The 17360-nt window shown below is 37.9% G+C and overlaps 4 protein-coding genes across 11 annotated transcripts in view; 2 read left to right on the top strand and 2 right to left on the bottom strand.

Annotated features, from left to right (window-relative positions):
* The window catches only part of LOC118278690 (uncharacterized), a 104074-nt gene extending 95339 nt beyond the window's left edge, over positions 1 to 8735 (top strand). For 5 of the 6 annotated variants that reach the window (XR_007706845.1, XR_007706843.1, XR_007706844.1 and 2 more), the window contains 4 exons: positions 2715 to 2782; positions 3455 to 3591; positions 5176 to 7206; positions 7370 to 8735. The gene's annotated coding sequence lies outside the window, so the exon portion shown is untranslated. Of the gene's footprint in view, positions 1 to 2714; positions 2783 to 3454; positions 3711 to 5175; positions 7207 to 7369 lie in introns of all 6 variants that reach the window. The other variant, XR_007706841.1, reaches the window with a different exon arrangement.
* An 812-nt stretch (positions 8736 to 9547) lies between these two features.
* LOC118278514 (uncharacterized) lies at positions 9548 to 11223 on the bottom strand. 2 transcript variants are annotated; one of them, XM_050703811.1, is made up of 4 exons: positions 11025 to 11219; positions 10560 to 10610; positions 9841 to 9998; positions 9548 to 9631 (listed from the first exon to the last, which is right to left on the bottom strand). In XM_050703811.1, exons 1-4 carry the CDS (start codon positions 11055 to 11057, stop codon positions 9616 to 9618), a joined length of 258 nt encoding a protein of 85 aa, XP_050559768.1. In that variant the 5' UTR covers positions 11058 to 11219; the 3' UTR covers positions 9548 to 9615. The 2 variants fall into 2 exon arrangements, with proteins under 2 accessions (XP_050559768.1, XP_050559767.1); XM_050703810.1 differs by having other exon boundaries at positions 9548 to 9998; positions 11025 to 11223.
* A 45-nt stretch (positions 11224 to 11268) lies between these two features.
* LOC118261819 (uncharacterized) lies at positions 11269 to 16727 on the top strand. The gene is made up of 3 exons (XM_050703673.1): positions 11269 to 11480; positions 12563 to 13800; positions 16033 to 16727. The coding sequence occupies exons 2-3, from the start codon at positions 12591 to 12593 to the stop codon at positions 16065 to 16067; spliced, it is 1245 nt and encodes a 414-aa protein (XP_050559630.1). The 5' UTR covers positions 11269 to 11480; positions 12563 to 12590; the 3' UTR covers positions 16068 to 16727.
* A 479-nt stretch (positions 16728 to 17206) lies between these two features.
* The window catches only part of LOC118282068 (zinc finger protein 624), a 16241-nt gene continuing 16087 nt past the window's right edge, over positions 17207 to 17360 (bottom strand). For both annotated transcript variants that reach the window (XM_050703455.1, XM_050703456.1), the window contains exon 11: positions 17207 to 17360. This exon is cut by the window's right edge and continues 688 nt beyond it. In XM_050703455.1, coding sequence (XP_050559412.1) covers positions 17269 to 17360 — 92 coding nt within the window. In that variant the 3' untranslated portion in view covers positions 17207 to 17268.

The following is a 17360-nucleotide window of genomic DNA, read 5'->3' as shown; positions in this document are numbered from 1 at the left end:
CTCGATCCAAAATCTTTTTGATTTTTATATTATTTTCTCACGTTTTAAACCTTCCCTGGACTTATACAAATAATTCAAGAACAATATTTGCCAAATTGATTCAATAGTTTTCGAGTTTTAGCGAAACTAACGAACAGCAAAGACTAGCTTCTGCCAGTGGCTTTGGCCTCGTTCCCATATGATAAAATCTTTCCTATCACCCAATGTCACAGTAAGAGTGATACTGTCTCTCGCCTCGCCCAAGACGGGGAAGCCATTGGATAGTCTCTTAAAAAAAATATTCAAATCAGCACATACATACTCTGTCTGTGCTTAATTTGATCAAAATCCGTTCAGTATTTTCTGCGTGGTTGATGGATAAACCGACAAACTTTCACATTTATAACATAGTGTGTTTTCTGGAGATTTTGGATTGAGATTGGCTATCAATTTCAACCGTTATTTTTTTACTAAGCAAGACATGTAGCCGGCATTCGTATCGTGGAAAGAGATACATAAACGGATCTCTCTTTCCCACAATAAAATATAAATGTACAACGAGAATAATGTATTTTTATAGAAGCATGTTTTTTTACAACCCGATGTATGTTTTGTATGTAGATTTTTGTATTTTCTTTTTTATTAATGTAAGTGTTTGTTAAAAGGGAGCATTAGTAGTCTCGCTGTGTATTAGGTGCGGACATTCTAGTAGGATTTTGTTTTATTTTTTAATATGTAGTATGTTCTTTTTTAAACTGATTACTGCAGATGTTTTTAATGTTGTAGCTATTTCACCAAGTTCGGTATTGTATGATCTTAGATTTCAAGTTAGATATGTTTTAAGAGAATTCTAGTAACTAGATTTCCATATTTTATTATACTGATTTTATTCTATTCTATTAAAATTACCGGAAAATTCATAGTTAATAATACAGATACCAAATAGCAATTCAGGATAATTATCAATATCATTATTTTTTCAATTCTGACATGTCACGCTAATTTTCAAAACATCGATATCTCAGCCTAATGAAGTACATCACTAGCACCCTGTAGCTATTCTGTAAACTAACGTATGTGTGTGTTTGTTCCATGTGTATGTGTGCTCCACTAACATGTGTTGTCTAGTTGTGTCGGCTATTAAAGTGAACGTTTTTATTACAGTGTTGTTTCTGTGTAGCTAGTACCTACACTGATATACTGTAGTATCGATATTCGATAGTTTTAGGTACTCTAGTATCGATATCGGCGCAGCTCTAATCTAATGAAGCACGAAATTCACATCACTGATCGAAAGTTGATTATCTGTAAAAGAGGTCTTTGTTCCAGTAACGTGTTTAAAAATTGCTGGAGGACGGCCGTATTAACCTTGTCCTAACACTTTTCAGTCTTATTTTGCTTTACAATTGTGGACTTAAATATCATTCAGTTTTACTTTATTATGGAATTTGGCACAGCCGCCTTTTTAAAACTACAGTTATCTGTTACGCTTTTTTTCTATATATAAAGTATTATGCAAAGTATCTTTGTCTATCTGCCGTACTCAGGGAAGGACAGTTAATGATTACTTAACACTATTCAGTTTAGTAACGAAAACAATTGCTAAGGACTGGGCTAAGTAATCATTAAATGACTCTGAGTACGGCGGTGCGAGACCAACTTTACACCAACATAAGTTTATGTCAAAGTCAAAATTATTTATTTCAAATAGACCAGGAAATCATTTTTGAATGTCAAAGCAAATATAATAACATTACAAATGTCTGCCTATCGGTCAGTCCTCTAGTTGCGCTATTTGCTCGTTCCAAAGTGTAGATTCCTATGGAGAAGAACGAGCAAGAAACTCCGTAGGTTACTCTTTTTCAATCAGGTTCACAATATATGTGAAAAGTATCTTTGCAAAATACTTTTTGCTTCAAGCACAAAAGCAAGCCTAATATAATGTGTGTGCTGTTCTGTCACCGCTTGCATGGCACTAGCTTTCACGTGGTTCCGGGAGCGACGGTTCCTCGTACTAACTCACGTTGGTAAGTAAGCACTCTGTATTATTAACAAGCATTTTTTGTAATGAGCATTTTTTTTTTAACACATTCAGTTACACCGACTCGCCCGGTGAGTCCATGTAAATTTTATTCCAGAACCGTAGATTCGCACCCTCTATGCAATTCTTTAGTCTTCAGTATTATTTTAAGCAGAAAATACATCATGCATTTTGGAAAGAAAGAGCAAAAACATTGAAAAACATAAACACGGCACTGTAATAAAATTTACATGGACTCTCCGGGCGAGTCGGTGGCACTGAATGTGTTAAGAGCATTTTATTTTTTGCATGAGAATGAGTAGTTTGGTGTTAATTTTAATTATGTTATGTTATAATGGAATATGATTAAGATTGTATAGTCCAGTTTTAAAATGATAAACTATAGGTTTAGTATGTTAACTGCCACGCCAGAGCTGGTCACTGGTAATCGGAGTTAAGGGAGAATTTGCCTTCAACATTTTCTGATTGCAGTCATATATTATAGAAGCAATCTCAAGTGTTAGGTTCGATTCCTAATTTTCTATATATTTTAGTGTCGTATGTCGTCAGAAACATTTAATGATTACTTAAACTATTCCTTAGTAACGTCACTTTGTTCCGAAAAGGCTAATGGCTGGGTTAAGTAACCATTAAATGACTCTGATTAAATGTTTTGAGATGTAATATTAAATGTGAGTGTGGTATTGTGTTACAGGAGAGCACACACTGAACGGGGACCACTCTGACGCGCACCAGAGCACATTCTCGCATAGCAGTAAAGAGGTAAGCAGAACTATGTACTTCTTAGGTTCATTCACTATTAGTGATACATGTATGGAGTATAAATTGATGTCGGACTTGGGGCTGCCTCATTTGGCCAAGGTTCGAGGGCTCGTTAGATTACATGAGCAAGCAAAGGAGTCCCGGGTTCAGTTTCTGGTTCTTGCAAAGTGTTTTTGTAATATTTTTGTAATAACTATCTTGAGACATTATACTAAATTGACTAAAAATCACGGTTTACTCACACAAGGCGCGACGTCTGCTCATGATGACATACTGAAAATAAAATAAAATCACGGTTTACACACTTATGGCGTCGCCGCGATTGCGCACGCGGCTATGATGAAGAGTCTCTCTGTGACTAGAAACTAGTAGAATCTTTCTCTATTAATTTACGTGAGTAAACCGTAATTTCTTTTTGTTTTTGTAATTTAGATTTTTGCAGTAATAGTTTCTGGAGTTTAATATGCAATAGACTCGCTTCCTATAGAGACACATAACATAATTAGAAAAAGTGATAGTACAATTTTTATACCCCTTATGGCCTATCCCTTTCAGTAACCTAGAACCTTACATTTTAATTTTAACTATGATGGGTAAAATAAGTCTCCACCATCAAGATATAACCAGTTTAAAATGTAAAATCTCTTCAACCAACATATTCTTGGTTTCCAGGGCTCCCCCTCAAAGGAGGTGTCGACCGAGGACTCTCCGAAGAAGGACAAGAAGAAGAAGAAGGGGCTCCGGACGCCTTCCTTCCTCAAGAAGAAGAAAGAGAAGAAGAAGTCCACCACGCCACAACCCGCCTAGAGGTACCACTATACTTTTATTTGAATATCTAGTGTAGTAAGAAGAAGGGGCTCCGGACGCCTTCCTTCCTCAAGAAGAAGAAAGAGAAGAAGAAGTCCACCACGCCACAACCCGCCTAGAGGTACCACTATACTTTTATTTGAATATCTAGTGTAGTAAGAAGAAGGGGCTCCGGACGCCTTCCTTCCTCAAGAAGAAGAAAGAGAAGAACAAGTCCACCACGCCACAACCCGCCTAGAGGTACCACTATACTTTTATTTGAATATCTAGTGTAGTAAGAAGAAGGGGCTCCGGACGCCTTCCTTCCTCAAGAAGAAGAAAGAGAAGAACAAGTCCACCACGCCACAACCCGCCTAGAGGTACCACTATACTTTTATTTGAATATCTAGTGTAGTAAGAAGAAGGGGCTCCGGACGCCTTCCTTCCTCAAGAAGAAGAAAGAGAAGAACAAGTCCACCACGCCACAACCCGCCTAGAGGTACCACTATACTGTTATATGTTTACTAGCTACTTCCGCGCGGTTTCACCCGCTCTGCTCGGTTCCTATTGATATCTAGCGTGAAGAAGAAGGGGCTACGGACGCCTATCCTTCCTTGAAGAAAATGAGAAGAACAAGTCCACCACGCCACAAAGAGGTACCACTATATTTTATTTGAATATCTAGTGTAGTAAGAAGAAGGGGCTCCTGACGCCTTCCTTCCTCAAGAAGAAAAAAGATAAACAAGTCCACCACGCCACAACCCGCCTTAGGTACCACTATACTTTTATTTGAATATCTAGTGTAGTAAGAAGAAGGGGCTCCGGACGCCTTCCTTCCTCAAGAAGAAGAAAGAGAAGAACAAGTCCACCACGCCAAACCCGCCTGAGGTACCACTATACTGTTAGAATATCTATGTATAAGAAGCATATTTGGATGCAGTTACAAATAAGAATACTTCCTCGTAGGTTAAGTATTAGAGTCTTTTTCCACCAGAGATGTGCTATGTACCAATGCTACGTAGATGTAATCTAGTGTAAGCTTCCTGAAACTAAGTGACCGTTTCTACTGATACTTTTAGTTAAGTAGTGTAGTAAGAAGAAGGGGCTGTGCGAAGAAGAAAGATAAGAACAAGTCCACCACGCGCAGATTGATAGTATGGAAGCCATCCATAGTACACATCTTTCTGTATAAAAACAGCTTAGTATTACCCGTTTCCACCAGTGCTTATGCTAGTATGTGTACCGATGAATATGATTTGTGGAAGCAAAACGCATCCAGCGTATCACGCGTTATGTTAAAGGGACATCCAGTTATGACATCTCCTCTTTGTATTTGCTTCTTGGATCACTATTAATAGAATAGAATAGGATAAACATTTATTTCAGACAAAAGCCCATATATTGTTAGTAATATTTAGTTGCGCCCTTCTATAAGTTTTTTTTTTATAATTTGTAAGCCTGCGATCAGTCGGCTAGACTATAATCAGGTAAGTTGGATGATTATGAGGTTAGGCGAGACAGAACCATTACTCATTCTCCCCATATTAAGGCAGCATGTCTGCTCTCTTGAGTCTTCTATAAGTAACACTTGTAATATTTTGTTGCAGGTAATCCCACAGATGATCACTGCCATCTCGCTTTGAATACTTGTAATGTTTTTTGTAATAATTGTAAGGTCAGGTCGGTCAGCTGTCAGCTGTCAGCTTATACAGCATGGAGCGGTGGGCTGTACATATACTCTCGTGGAAATACAACATGCTGTATACGAGGTGGGTTCGTTCTTTTAAACTTTGTTACAACTATACAAATACGGGAAAAAGACCTGACAGCGGGTTTTGAACTCCTGACAGTTGCGTTCAGAAAACTGCTGACAGTTGCGTTCAACGCGTTCAGTGCGTTCAAATCCCACTTTTGGTTTTGATTTCGATATTTGTGTAGTTGGTTTCGAAAATGTATAAAAAATATTAAAAATGTGTTAATTAATTATTGTAATTTTCCTTATTATTATATATTTGGGCATTGATATAAATTTAGTGAAACGAACTCATCTCTAGTATTAAGATTTTTTTATTAGATTTTTGTTAAAAGTCGCTTATGACCTACCAATCCCCCTATCTTTTTAGTACAAGCCTTTCAAAGGGGGGTAAACAGACATACATATATCAATTTTAAATTATAAATAATCATCGCGTTGTCATAGTAACATTGATATTAAAAAAGAACGAAAAATATGATATTACTTTATGACTAAGAATAATCTGGTTACCATGGTAACGCGATTGTTTACACACATCATAAACAATACAAAATGAACGTTAAACACTTGAAAATAAGGTGTATTTCCGCACCTTTAAAGGATTGTAAGCGGCTTTAAATTCTGTACAATTTTGTTAAAAGACCCCACCCACCGTCGTTCGAGGTTATTGCCTTAGCAGCTGCAACACGATAGATGGCGCTCGTATCGCATACAGCATTTTTTCGGCACGTAATGAGCATTTTTTGTGGATTCTGCACTCGGCCGCGCGGTTTCGAGCGTGGCTTTGCGAGCGTCGAGCGTACGAGCGCTCTTAGATATAGTGAGACGCTATAAAAAAGTTAATAGTTTTATGAAAACGCGTAAATTCTTATACAATACATATATAATTTATTTTCGAACATTCACAACGTTTGCCTTGCCAACCTTACTTATGTCAGTTTCGGAACTATCTTTCTTATGTTTTTTTTAAACTATTTTTTATCATAGTCTCTGTATTTGTGTTGTTTCAACTGAAGACGTCGGCTTCAAGGCAGCTCTTAAACCAGCGTTTACCGTGACCAATGCAACATTTCCTTCATTATTTGGCTTTATATATTAACTACTAGCTATGCCTTCGGTTTCAACAGCTCTGCTCATCTCCTATTGATCGTAGCGCAATGATTCACCTTCCTCAATAAACAAGCTATCCAACACAAAAAGAATTATTATTCGGACCAGTAGTTCCGAAGATTAGCGCGTGCATACATTTTATTGATCAATATACGTAATATACACTTCTATTGCTACTCAATTTTACATAAGTGGCCTTTGCAATAGAAATATGATTTTTAGAAAGTAAGTTTTTCCCAATCTTATGTCCATAAAGTCAAATTTATTTCAATTTATCTGTCAGTCTGTCTGTCAGTGAAGCTAGGCGCTATAATAGGTCTCTATATGCAAAAACATCTGTAATACACTGCAAATTTACCTCCATATGAGTAGAACATATGTCTCTAGACATACATACATAGATAAATATATAAAAAAACTCCAAGTACAAGCACGCAGGCAGCTACCGCCGGCGTTTTCAGTTGAAACAAAACGCGACGTGGTGCATCGTTATACAATATTATTATTTCTAGACGGCATATAATGCTTTCATGTTTATAGGGGGCGCTCTTGTCGATCACCGTCTGCTACACCCGGTAACTAGCTGATGTTTAATGATTACTTAAACTATTCCTTAGTAACAATTGCTAAGGACTGGGTTAAGTAATCATTAAATGATTCTGAGTACGGTAATTAAAGACCTGTCTCCTTGATTAAGTGTTCTTTAGCTTAACTGATTAATAAGAATTTTGACATATAAAGTTATTCTTCAGTTAAGACTTATCTAGGAGTGGTAGGACTGGGGCCTTAGTCTGCTATTACAATTGTGTCAGAATGGTCGATCACTGATCAGTGCAAGAGGGATGGAGCTATACAACCTACATAGCTCCGTCCCTCTTGCACTGATCAGTGATCGACCATTCTGACACAATTGTAATAGCAGACTAAGGCCCCAGGTCTTTTTATGGTCGTTTCCCCATAGTTGCCGGGTGCAGCAGCGTCCAGACAAATACCCTCGCCAATTTGTGCTTTTAAATAATTATAATATCGAAATAGAATATATCTGTCAAATAGGATGCTCTGTCATATATCTTACGACTGAACTTCACAAGGTTCGACACCGATACTGCAATATTGACGTGACGCCATGTTTGATTTCCACACTGACATTGACGCTGTCAATGTCACTTTTGACAGATAGCAAAATAAGTTGAGTAGGTGGCGCCACTGTATCCTTTGTGTCTTATGAAGCCAGTGTCGGTCGTCTACCTCAAAATTTTATTAAAATTATTTTAGTTTATGTAGCCAAGGTAAATCGGATCGTATTATTAATTGTGTAGAGTATATTTTCTGTTGACTGACAGACCATCCTATAGCGTTGATATTATATTAAATATAAAAACAAAAATATAATATATGTTAGCATTTTATGTGTAAGCGGGCTAGCCTACTTGTGTAGTTTTAACTTATTTTTTTTCCTTTATTTTTCTATTTCGGACGTAATATATGCAAGGGTTGTGTGACTTGGTCATTTATTTATTAAATTACGTAATTTTATATGAAAATGCAAGTTATTGACGTGCTAACACTGCCTGTGGCGTGTGGGACAATTTGACAAACAATTTTTTTATGATTATACGTAAATTAAAGTTTCCTTTTTAAAAATGTACACTTTTTATTCCCATGACCAAGTTTCACGAGCCGTTTTTTTTTTTTTATATAAATCAGTACATTACATGTTGTTAATTTAACTTGAATTTAAATTGTCTTAATTTTTTTTTTAATAATAAACTCAAAAATATACATTTTTTATTTTCGTTTTATGTCAATCCCTGTTTTATGTTCAATTTGACATTACCTAGAGTCCGTCTAGTGTTTGTAAAGATGACAAGTTGATTTGTTAACGGTTGCCTAGCAACGGGTTACTGGGGGCTTAGGGCCAAATGAAGCGAGAATACATACATTGATGTCTTGCCAACATGTAAGATATCATTTGTACTTATTTTGGTTGAGATAAGTCAACCAGTAACTTGTTACTCAACCTAGTTGATAAACAATACTTGGGTGAGCAGAAATGATAATTAATTTTAACATACAACCCATACATTTGACATTAAAACTCTTATTATAACATAAATATATTATAAATGAAATATTTTTTTTTTTAGTTTTTAATATATTTTTTTCCTTTTTGTACCCGGTCACAAATCTTCGGGCGATTAGATGTAAGAATAGCTTAACTACGTTATGTTAAAATTGTATGTGTATTTTTTATTTCGTAAAAATATATGCTATTTGAAAAAAAACAACGTTTATTATGAATTTTTTGTCTTTTATTTTGTCACTTCGCTTCTGTCAGCGGCTTATGTGTTATTCCAGACCATAATCTACCCCTGTTCCACATAATTATCATCCCGATCCCTTCAGCCGTTTTGACGTTATTTAGTAACAAACATACACACAAACTTTCGCATCTATTATGTTAGTAAGATACTCAGCCTGTTCACTGCTGGACATAGTCCTTTCCAATAACAAGCCACATTTCATGGTATAAGTCAGTAAACGATCAGACAAATCACCTGATGGTAAGCAAGCGGCACCGCCCTTGGACGGTCTTTCGTTCTACGCTGATAGTTTTCACAAGAGATAGGTACTTAGCGTGAAAGTTCACCTAAACAAACCCCTTACCTTAAAAAAAAACAAATTGTATGACAAGGGCACGGACCAAGACTCCGTGGAGAACAACTGTAAATAAACTTCTTAACTTAATAACTTTCTTTCTTTCTTTCTATTATATACGTCACGCTTTTTATCCCCGAAGAGGGATATATATTAGGCAGAGATGCACATTACGGCACGTAATGCCGCTACACAATGTACACCCACTTTTCACCATTTGTGTTATAAGTCCCATGTAATAGGGGGTGAGCATATTGCCATATACTGGGCACAATTCCCGATTCCATGCTACTACTGAGAAATTTTCAAAAAATCGAAAAAGCCCTGTAATACTTTGCCCAACCCGGGAATCGAACCCGAGACCTCTTATCCGACAGTCGCACTTGCGACCACTCGACCAACGAGGCAGTCTAATAGTAAGTATTCAACAAGGTGAAAGAAATAAAACAATCCAATAAAAATATTACAATGTTTTTATTGTTTTAACATCGCAAGACAAATAGTAGTCGCGCCGCGTGGCTGGCTACCGCACAATCAGCCTGCAACGACCAAACACAGACGTCACCACTACTCGTACGCAGCACACGGTACGCGGGCCGACTGCCCGCTGTCGTTGTACGCGCGCCAGCAGGCGCGTACAAGAAAGAACAAGTCCCACAGAGTATAGAGCGTCGCGTCCAACAGCTCGCAGAACAACGGCTCAAAGTCCAAACGCGGTATTTCAAAGTTGAAGAGACAGCATACGCACCTCATGATCTCTTTGACGTAGTTGAGGAAGGCGCGGCAGCAGTGGCAGCAGTTGTCGTTCAGCGACGTCGCCAGCGACAGGATGGACGGCTCGCGCCCCTTCTTCTTCCGGTGGAGATGGAGACACGTCTTTGGTGCTTCTTTTTTCTTGTGACTGTTCTACAAATGTAGGCTTTTATTCAGCGTGGTGTTGGTAGCAAGTAAGAAATGTATCTAGGTAGGTATTGGCTACTAATTTAAAGAGATGTCAGAGTAGACTGCACGACGTCGTCGCGTCTGCGCACGCTGCTCATGATGAAGAGTCCCTCTGTGACTCGAAACTAGTAGAGCTTTTCTCAATTAATTTACGTGAGTAAACCGTGATTTTTAGATAGTATATCTCACGATATTTATTTATTTAGTAGCTGGACCGGCAAACTTCGTACCGCCTCAAACATTTTTTTCTCACCTTTTATACCTTCCCTGGACTTCCACAAATAATTCAAGACCAAAATTAGCCAAATCGGTCCAGCAGTTCTCGAGTTTTAGCGAAACTAACGAACAGCAATTGTTTTTTATATACTTATAGAGATTTTACACTTTATTGCACACATACATAAAACACATTACATTGTAATAGTAATTAGAGTACAATGGGCGGTCTTATCACACACGGCGATTTCTTCCAGACAACCTTTGGATGGATTTTTTTAGATAGTTATTATAAAAACAGTGACTTACTTTCGCGACATCATCTTTGTTGCGTTTCCCTGGACGCCAGGTTTTGGGACACTGGAATAATACACACACCGGTCATCTATAGCTCCCAGGCCTGCCATACACGGACTGCTTGAGAAACTACCCAGTGAGTCACATACACGGACCCTCTTGACGGATACTCTTGGAGAGTCACCAGCTTGAAACGGCCATTGATAACTTCACAATTTTTCGGTTTTTCGAAAATTTCTCAGTAGTACGGAGTCTAGATATGTGCCCAGTATATGGCAATAGGCTCACCATTATATGGGACTTATAACACAAATGGTGAAAAGTGGGTGATTAATGCTCAAACCTTCTCCGTGTGAGAAGAGGCCTTTGGTCAGCAGTGGCCACTTATAAGGCTAGGCTGATGATGAGTAGCCCGTATAAGTCTGTCGCAGCTTGAGGCAGCCGATTCTGACTGCTTTAAGTCCGTGTATGGCCTACCTTCACTCTCCAAGCTTCAGTCGGAAGCTCCATGAGTTACTACGCGCCACATCTGTTCCAGTAGTTATCCTCTAGACATTTTACTAAAATTCAACAGTTAGGTATTGTGTCGCTGCATTATATTGTAAATATTGGAATTTTCTTTACGTTTATTTCATTAGACAACAACTTTATGACATTTGTAATGTAAATGTCAGCGACGACTTTCTTCTTCTGACATAGAGAACTTGGCATAGTGTTTGGTAGTGTAGTGTATTACAGATAATAAATGTAGCACGCTGGCTGGTGGGAATGCTCAGTGGTGGGGAGTGCGGCTAGCGAGTCGCTAGCCGCTCAGTCACTGTCTAGCCGCCGAGCAGTTAAGTGCATTACTATTCAACCTGCTGTTTTATTCCTGTGTACATACCCAGCGAACCCTTACAAGTGGCGACCCTGCCAGGATTACAAAACCGTAAGGTATGTACAAAAAATTCCAAAAATATCGAATTAAGAGGTAAATCAGTGACTAATCAGTTTTTATTCGTTGAGATATTCCTTGTAGCTTTATATAACTAGGAATGAATATGAACTTTATACTGTTATTGAATCTTGTTACATAAAATTCATACGTCATAATTGAAATAAAATAACCTATGTCAGTTCAAGATAAAATTAAATTTAAAACTATTCAGCAAATACAAATTTATTCTTAGTCATCGAAAAATTTGTATAATAAACAATTTTCCGCCATTTCTTTTTTAAAAAAATCTCGACGTTCCATTTTTAAACAATTATTTTTAAATTACTTCATTTACTTTTTGGAATCATAAAAGAGGTTTAATATATGAGTAATACTTAATAATTAAATAATATTAGGTTAGATGCGTCTGGTGTTCCCAGTGGTTGTTAACACCTACTTAAATAAAATTTTAGTTATGCCACAATAATTGAATTGATTGGGTTATTTAGCTTTCGTATGCTATTATTTTATTGAAACCAGCATTCTGATTAACCTTTTGACTACATTAATTATATACACAATTAAAGAACTATAATTTCGGTTCAATAATAATAACAATGAATTTCCGTAATTTGTCTTTTGGATCACAAAACGAATGTTTCAAGATAAGGCTGATTTTGTTACTCGATTGGTACCTAAATAGTCGTTATTGACTTACCAATGTACCTTGCATGAAAATATACCACGATAGTTGTTGGTGGAACAAAACCGTTTAATGATTTGAATGTCAGTGTTATTCAAAGTAGCTATTGTTACAATAAATTATTATTCATTAGACAAACTTTTTGAGAACTTTTAGCTTATTTACTGTTATATAGTATACACCTAAATATGTTTAATTTTGATTTCTGTTCTGTCAACATAAACGTGGTTATCAGAGGTAGTTTGGGCAACCAAACGGTACCTAAAAGATCTATTATATGATTGGTAAAACCAACATGTATAATTATGTCGACAAATGCCGATTCATGGAGATCTAGAGGTAGTTCGATGAAAATCGGAACGGTACCTATAAAAGGATATTAATCCTTTGTTGCAGGTAGTCCAAAAAAAAAAAAAAAAAAAATATGTCACACCTACCGCCACTAGAGTCCTTGGACTGTGATGGGGACCCGGCTTCGGTGGGACTACGGTGGGAAAAGTGGAAGCGTGCGCTTGAGTTGTACTTAATCGCTACTAATGTTACCACACCAGAAGCAAAAAGAGCTGTGCTCTTACATATGGGTGGTTTAACCCTGCAGGAAGTTTACTATAATATTCCTGGCGCACATTTAGAAACTACTGCCGATGATGACAACGATATTTTTACAGTTGCCATCAACAAACTAAATGAGTATTTTGCACCCAAACAAAGTCGGGTATATGAGCGTCATTTGTTTAGACTCATTAAACAAGAAAGCGGAGAGAAGTTTGATAAGTTTCTTGTTAGGCTTCGACACCAAAGTTCGAAATGCAAATTTACTGCCCCTGATGAACATATGATCGATCAAATCACTGAAAAATGCGAGTCAGCCAAATTAAGAAAAACAATCCTGACTCTCGGTGATGACGTTACACTGGACAAAATTATATTCGAGGCAAACGCTTTGGAAACAGTAAACCGTCAACTCAATAACTTTGGTTTGCCAGGACCTAGTAAAGACCTGTCAGTAAATAGAGTAGAGACGCGTACGAGTAAAAAGAGTTCGAATTCTAATTCTTGTTCCCGTTGTGGTGGCACTCATTCAAGTGATAGTAAGTTTTGCCCAGCCCGTGATAAAAAATGTCTCAAGTGCGGGTTTATTGGACATTTCCGAAAACTGTGCAGAACTAGGGCAAAGAAACGAAAATCAAATGATGATACATCTAAGTCAAACCAGTATATACATCCTGATAAAAAGTTAAAAAGTAAATCTGATGAAGTCGATTACATTTTTCAAATTGAAGGTGACGACACTATTAAATGTGTTCTTGGGAATGTCTTAATTGACATGTTAATTGACTCTGGTAGTAAATATAATATAGTTAGTGACGTAACTTGGCAAACTCTAAAAAGCAAAAAAATTCTAGTTGAAAATCAAGTAAAAAACCCGAACAAGACATTCAAGGCCTATGGAAGTCAAAACCCTCTAACAGTTCTCGGCGCATTTGATTCTACCATAATGGTTAATAACGGATTGCCTGGCATCAAAGCAACTTTTTATGTTGTAAAGGACGGCACAAGGAATTTACTTGGAAAAGATACTGCTACTAGACTCGGAGTTCTGAAACTAGGAATAGGTGTTAATGCAATCGATGGTAGGTTTCCTAAATTTAAAGATGTCCAAATCCATATCCCTATAGATATGTCTGTCAAACCGGTCTCTCAACCTTGTCGAAGAGTTCCAATACCCTTGGAGGCTAAAATTAATAAAAAAATTCAGGAGCTACTTGATTTAGATATCATAGAACCCGTAAATGGCCCTTCTGATTGGATCTCTCCCCTTGTACCCGTTCTAAAAAGTAACGGAGATGTTCGCATCTGTGTAGACATGAGGCGAGCAAATCAAGCCATTATTAGAGAAAAACATCCTTTGCCCACTATGGAACAGCTAATACCAAAGTTCAGAAATGCCAAAATATTTTCTAAACTGGATCTAAAAAATTCATTTCATCAATTAGAGTTGAGTGAGAATTGTAGATACATCACAACATTCATTTGTAGCCAGGGACTGTTTAGATACAAGCGACTCATGTTCGGTATTTCCTGCGCTCCTGAATTTTTTCAGAAGAACTTAGAAAGAGTACTTTTGCCTTGTACTGGGGTGGTTAATTTTATAGATGACATTGTCGTCTACGGTAGCAATGTGGCTGAACATGGGGCGAGGTTAAAACAAGTTTTACAGGTTTTAAAAGATAATCATGTCTCTTTAAATGATGAAAAGTGTGTTTACGGGGTTAAACAAATAGAATTCCTCGGGCATCAACTGTCTTGTGAGGGAGTAAAGCCCTTAGATAAGTATATTAAAACAATTGACTCCTTTCGAGTACCTAGTGTCATTGAAGAGGTACAAAGCTTTTTAGGGCTGGTAAATTATGTAGGAAAATGGATCCCTAATTTAGCAACATGGACTGAACCTTTACGCGAACTTTTAAGATTAAAACTGAACAAGGGTACTAATATTACTTCTCATTGGGGTGATAAACAGTCACGCGCATTTGAAGGGTTAAAACGGGCTATGACACAAATTAAAACCTTAGGATACTATGATCCACTAGACCGCACCCAAGTATACGCTGATGCTAGTCCAGTTGGGTTAGGCGCTGTACTCGTTCAGCATGGTAAGAATGGGCCGCGAATAATTGCATTCGGTAACAAAAGCCTCTCAGACCGCGAAAAACGTTATTGTCAAACTGAGAAAGAAGCTCTTGCTCTAGTATGGGCAGTAGAACATTTTGATATGTATTTGTTTGGCAAGGATAGTTTCGAACTCATCAGTGACCACAAGCCTCTGGAGGTAATATTCGGGCCAGATTCTAAACCATGTGCGAGAATCGAACGTTGGGTTCTCCGCCTACAGTCGTACAATTTTAAAATTGTCTATAGTCCGGGCAAGAAAAATATTGCGGATTCATTGTCGCGATTGTGTGTCGATAATAGTCAGTCTCCAGAACCTTTCGATGACGATAACTATTTAAATCTAGTTGTTGATGAATCTCGTCCTACCGCAATCACCTTGCGTGAGCTGACGCAAGCATGTGAAGCGGATCCAGAACTGAAATTAGTTAGAATTGGAATCTATAATAATAACTGGGAACAAAGCGTCAGCACTTACAAGATCTTCGAACATGAGCTTTGTTTTCAAGATAATTTACTTTTGCGAGGGAATAAAATCGTTATTCCGTCTATTTTGAGGTCGAAAGTTTTAAATGCAGCTCACGAAGGTCATCCGGGTATCGTAGCTATGAAAACACGACTACGATCCAAAGTATGGTGGCCCAAAATCGATAGAGACGCAGAACATTATGTCAGATCTTGTAAGGGCTGTACTCTAGTTTCTGCTCCTAATCCCCCGAATCCCATGCGCAGACGTGAGCTTCCAATACAACCCTGGATTGATATAGCCATAGATTATCTCGGACCCTTACCGACTGGACATTACCTTTTAGTCGTTATAGATTATTATAGTCGTTATAAAGAGGTAAAAATTACAAAAACTATTGACTCAACGCACACAATAAATATACTGAAAGAGATATTTTCTCGATTAGGCACACCCGTGAGTATTACTGCTGATAACGGCCGACAGTTTATTAGTACAGAATTCGATGATTTTTGCAAAGAATTCGGTATTCAGTTGTTCCATAGCATTCCTTATTGGCCACAGCAAAACGGGGAGGTTGAAAGACAAAACAGGGACATATTGAAACGGTTACGAATAAGCCAAAGCCAAAGGTCCAATTGGCAAGAAGATTTACTTAAATATATGACCATGTACAATAGCACTCCTCATTCTGTGACCGGTAAATCTCCTGCTGAACTTTTTTCAGGCGTAAATTCAGAGACAAGCTACCTTCTGTGTTAGATATTGAATTTGCAGAAGTAGATCTAGAAACAAAGGACAGAGATGTGGAAATGAAAACAAAGGGCAAAGAATATGCAGACAGAAAAAGACAAGCAACTGAATCAAACATTGAAGTCGGAGAAAAAGTATATGTAAAAAACACCGTGAAGGAGAATAAGTTAACAGCTACATTTAATGATGCGCCACATACGGTACTCAATAAAAAAGGCAATGACGTTGAAGTAGTAAATGATGAAAATGGGAAACGACTTCGTAGGAATATAGTACACTTGAAGAAGGTCGAAGGTAAATGGGAAGTATGCCCAAATAAATATTTAGAGAACCATAATAATGAAGATGAAGAATTAAGTGAAAGAGAATAACTGATTTTTGGCTGATTTTGTACCTTGTTATTGTTAAGTGTTAATATTGTAGTATTGTGATTCTGATGAGCATCCTAGAATAATATTTTCAATTTTTCAAATTTTGTAAAAGGTAGATATGTAGTGTATTACAGATAATAAATGTAGCACGCTGGCTGGTGGGAATGCTCAGAGGTGGGGAGTGCGGCTAGCGAGTCGCTAGCCGCTCAGTCACTGTCTAGCCGCCGAGCAGTTAAGTGCATTACTATTCAACCTGCTGTTTTATTCCTGTGTACATACCCAGCGAACCCTTACAGGTAGTTTAAAGTTTAGACTTTATTTTCATTATTTTTACTGTAGATTCCCATAAGAGTGCGAGAGCCATGCTTTGGCACGAATGGGCCGGCTCGACCGGAGTGATACCACGGCCGAGCAGAAAACCGACGTGAAACAACATTTGCGTTGTGTGAGTGAGGTTACCCCCCTTCTCAATCTTCCCAATCCCCGATTCTCCAACAACCCTTAAATTCCTAACCCCCAAAAGGCCGGCAACGCACTTGTATCGCCTCTGGTGTTTCATGTGTCCATAGGCGGCGGCGATTGCTTACCATCAGGTGATCCGTCAGCTTGTTTAGTGACGTGTTTCATAAAAAAGGACCCTTTTTCCCCTATATACCCAGGACTAATTATATCTGATCAAACATTCAAGTTGTTTTATTTAAATCTTTATATATGAGCCTCTAGCATGGCTTGGAACTCTCTGAAAGTCTCACGGAAGTTACAATGAAACGAGTCGTGTGTAAAATAGAGAATATAATGCAATGTTTACAAAATCAACAACGGGTGTCTGGGACAGTGGGCTAGAGCGTGGCCGTGGGCGTGGGCGTGGGCGCGGGCAGCGCGGGCAGCGCGTCCAGCGCGTACGCCTTGTCCAGGCGGAAGTTGTAGTCCT

This window comes from Spodoptera frugiperda, chromosome 24, assembly GCF_023101765.2.
Source record: "Spodoptera frugiperda isolate SF20-4 chromosome 24, AGI-APGP_CSIRO_Sfru_2.0, whole genome shotgun sequence".
Lineage (NCBI taxonomy): Eukaryota > Metazoa > Arthropoda > Insecta > Lepidoptera > Noctuidae > Spodoptera > Spodoptera frugiperda.
Note: the sequence above shows the minus strand (reverse complement) of the source record. Positions and strands in the feature narration are given on the sequence as shown.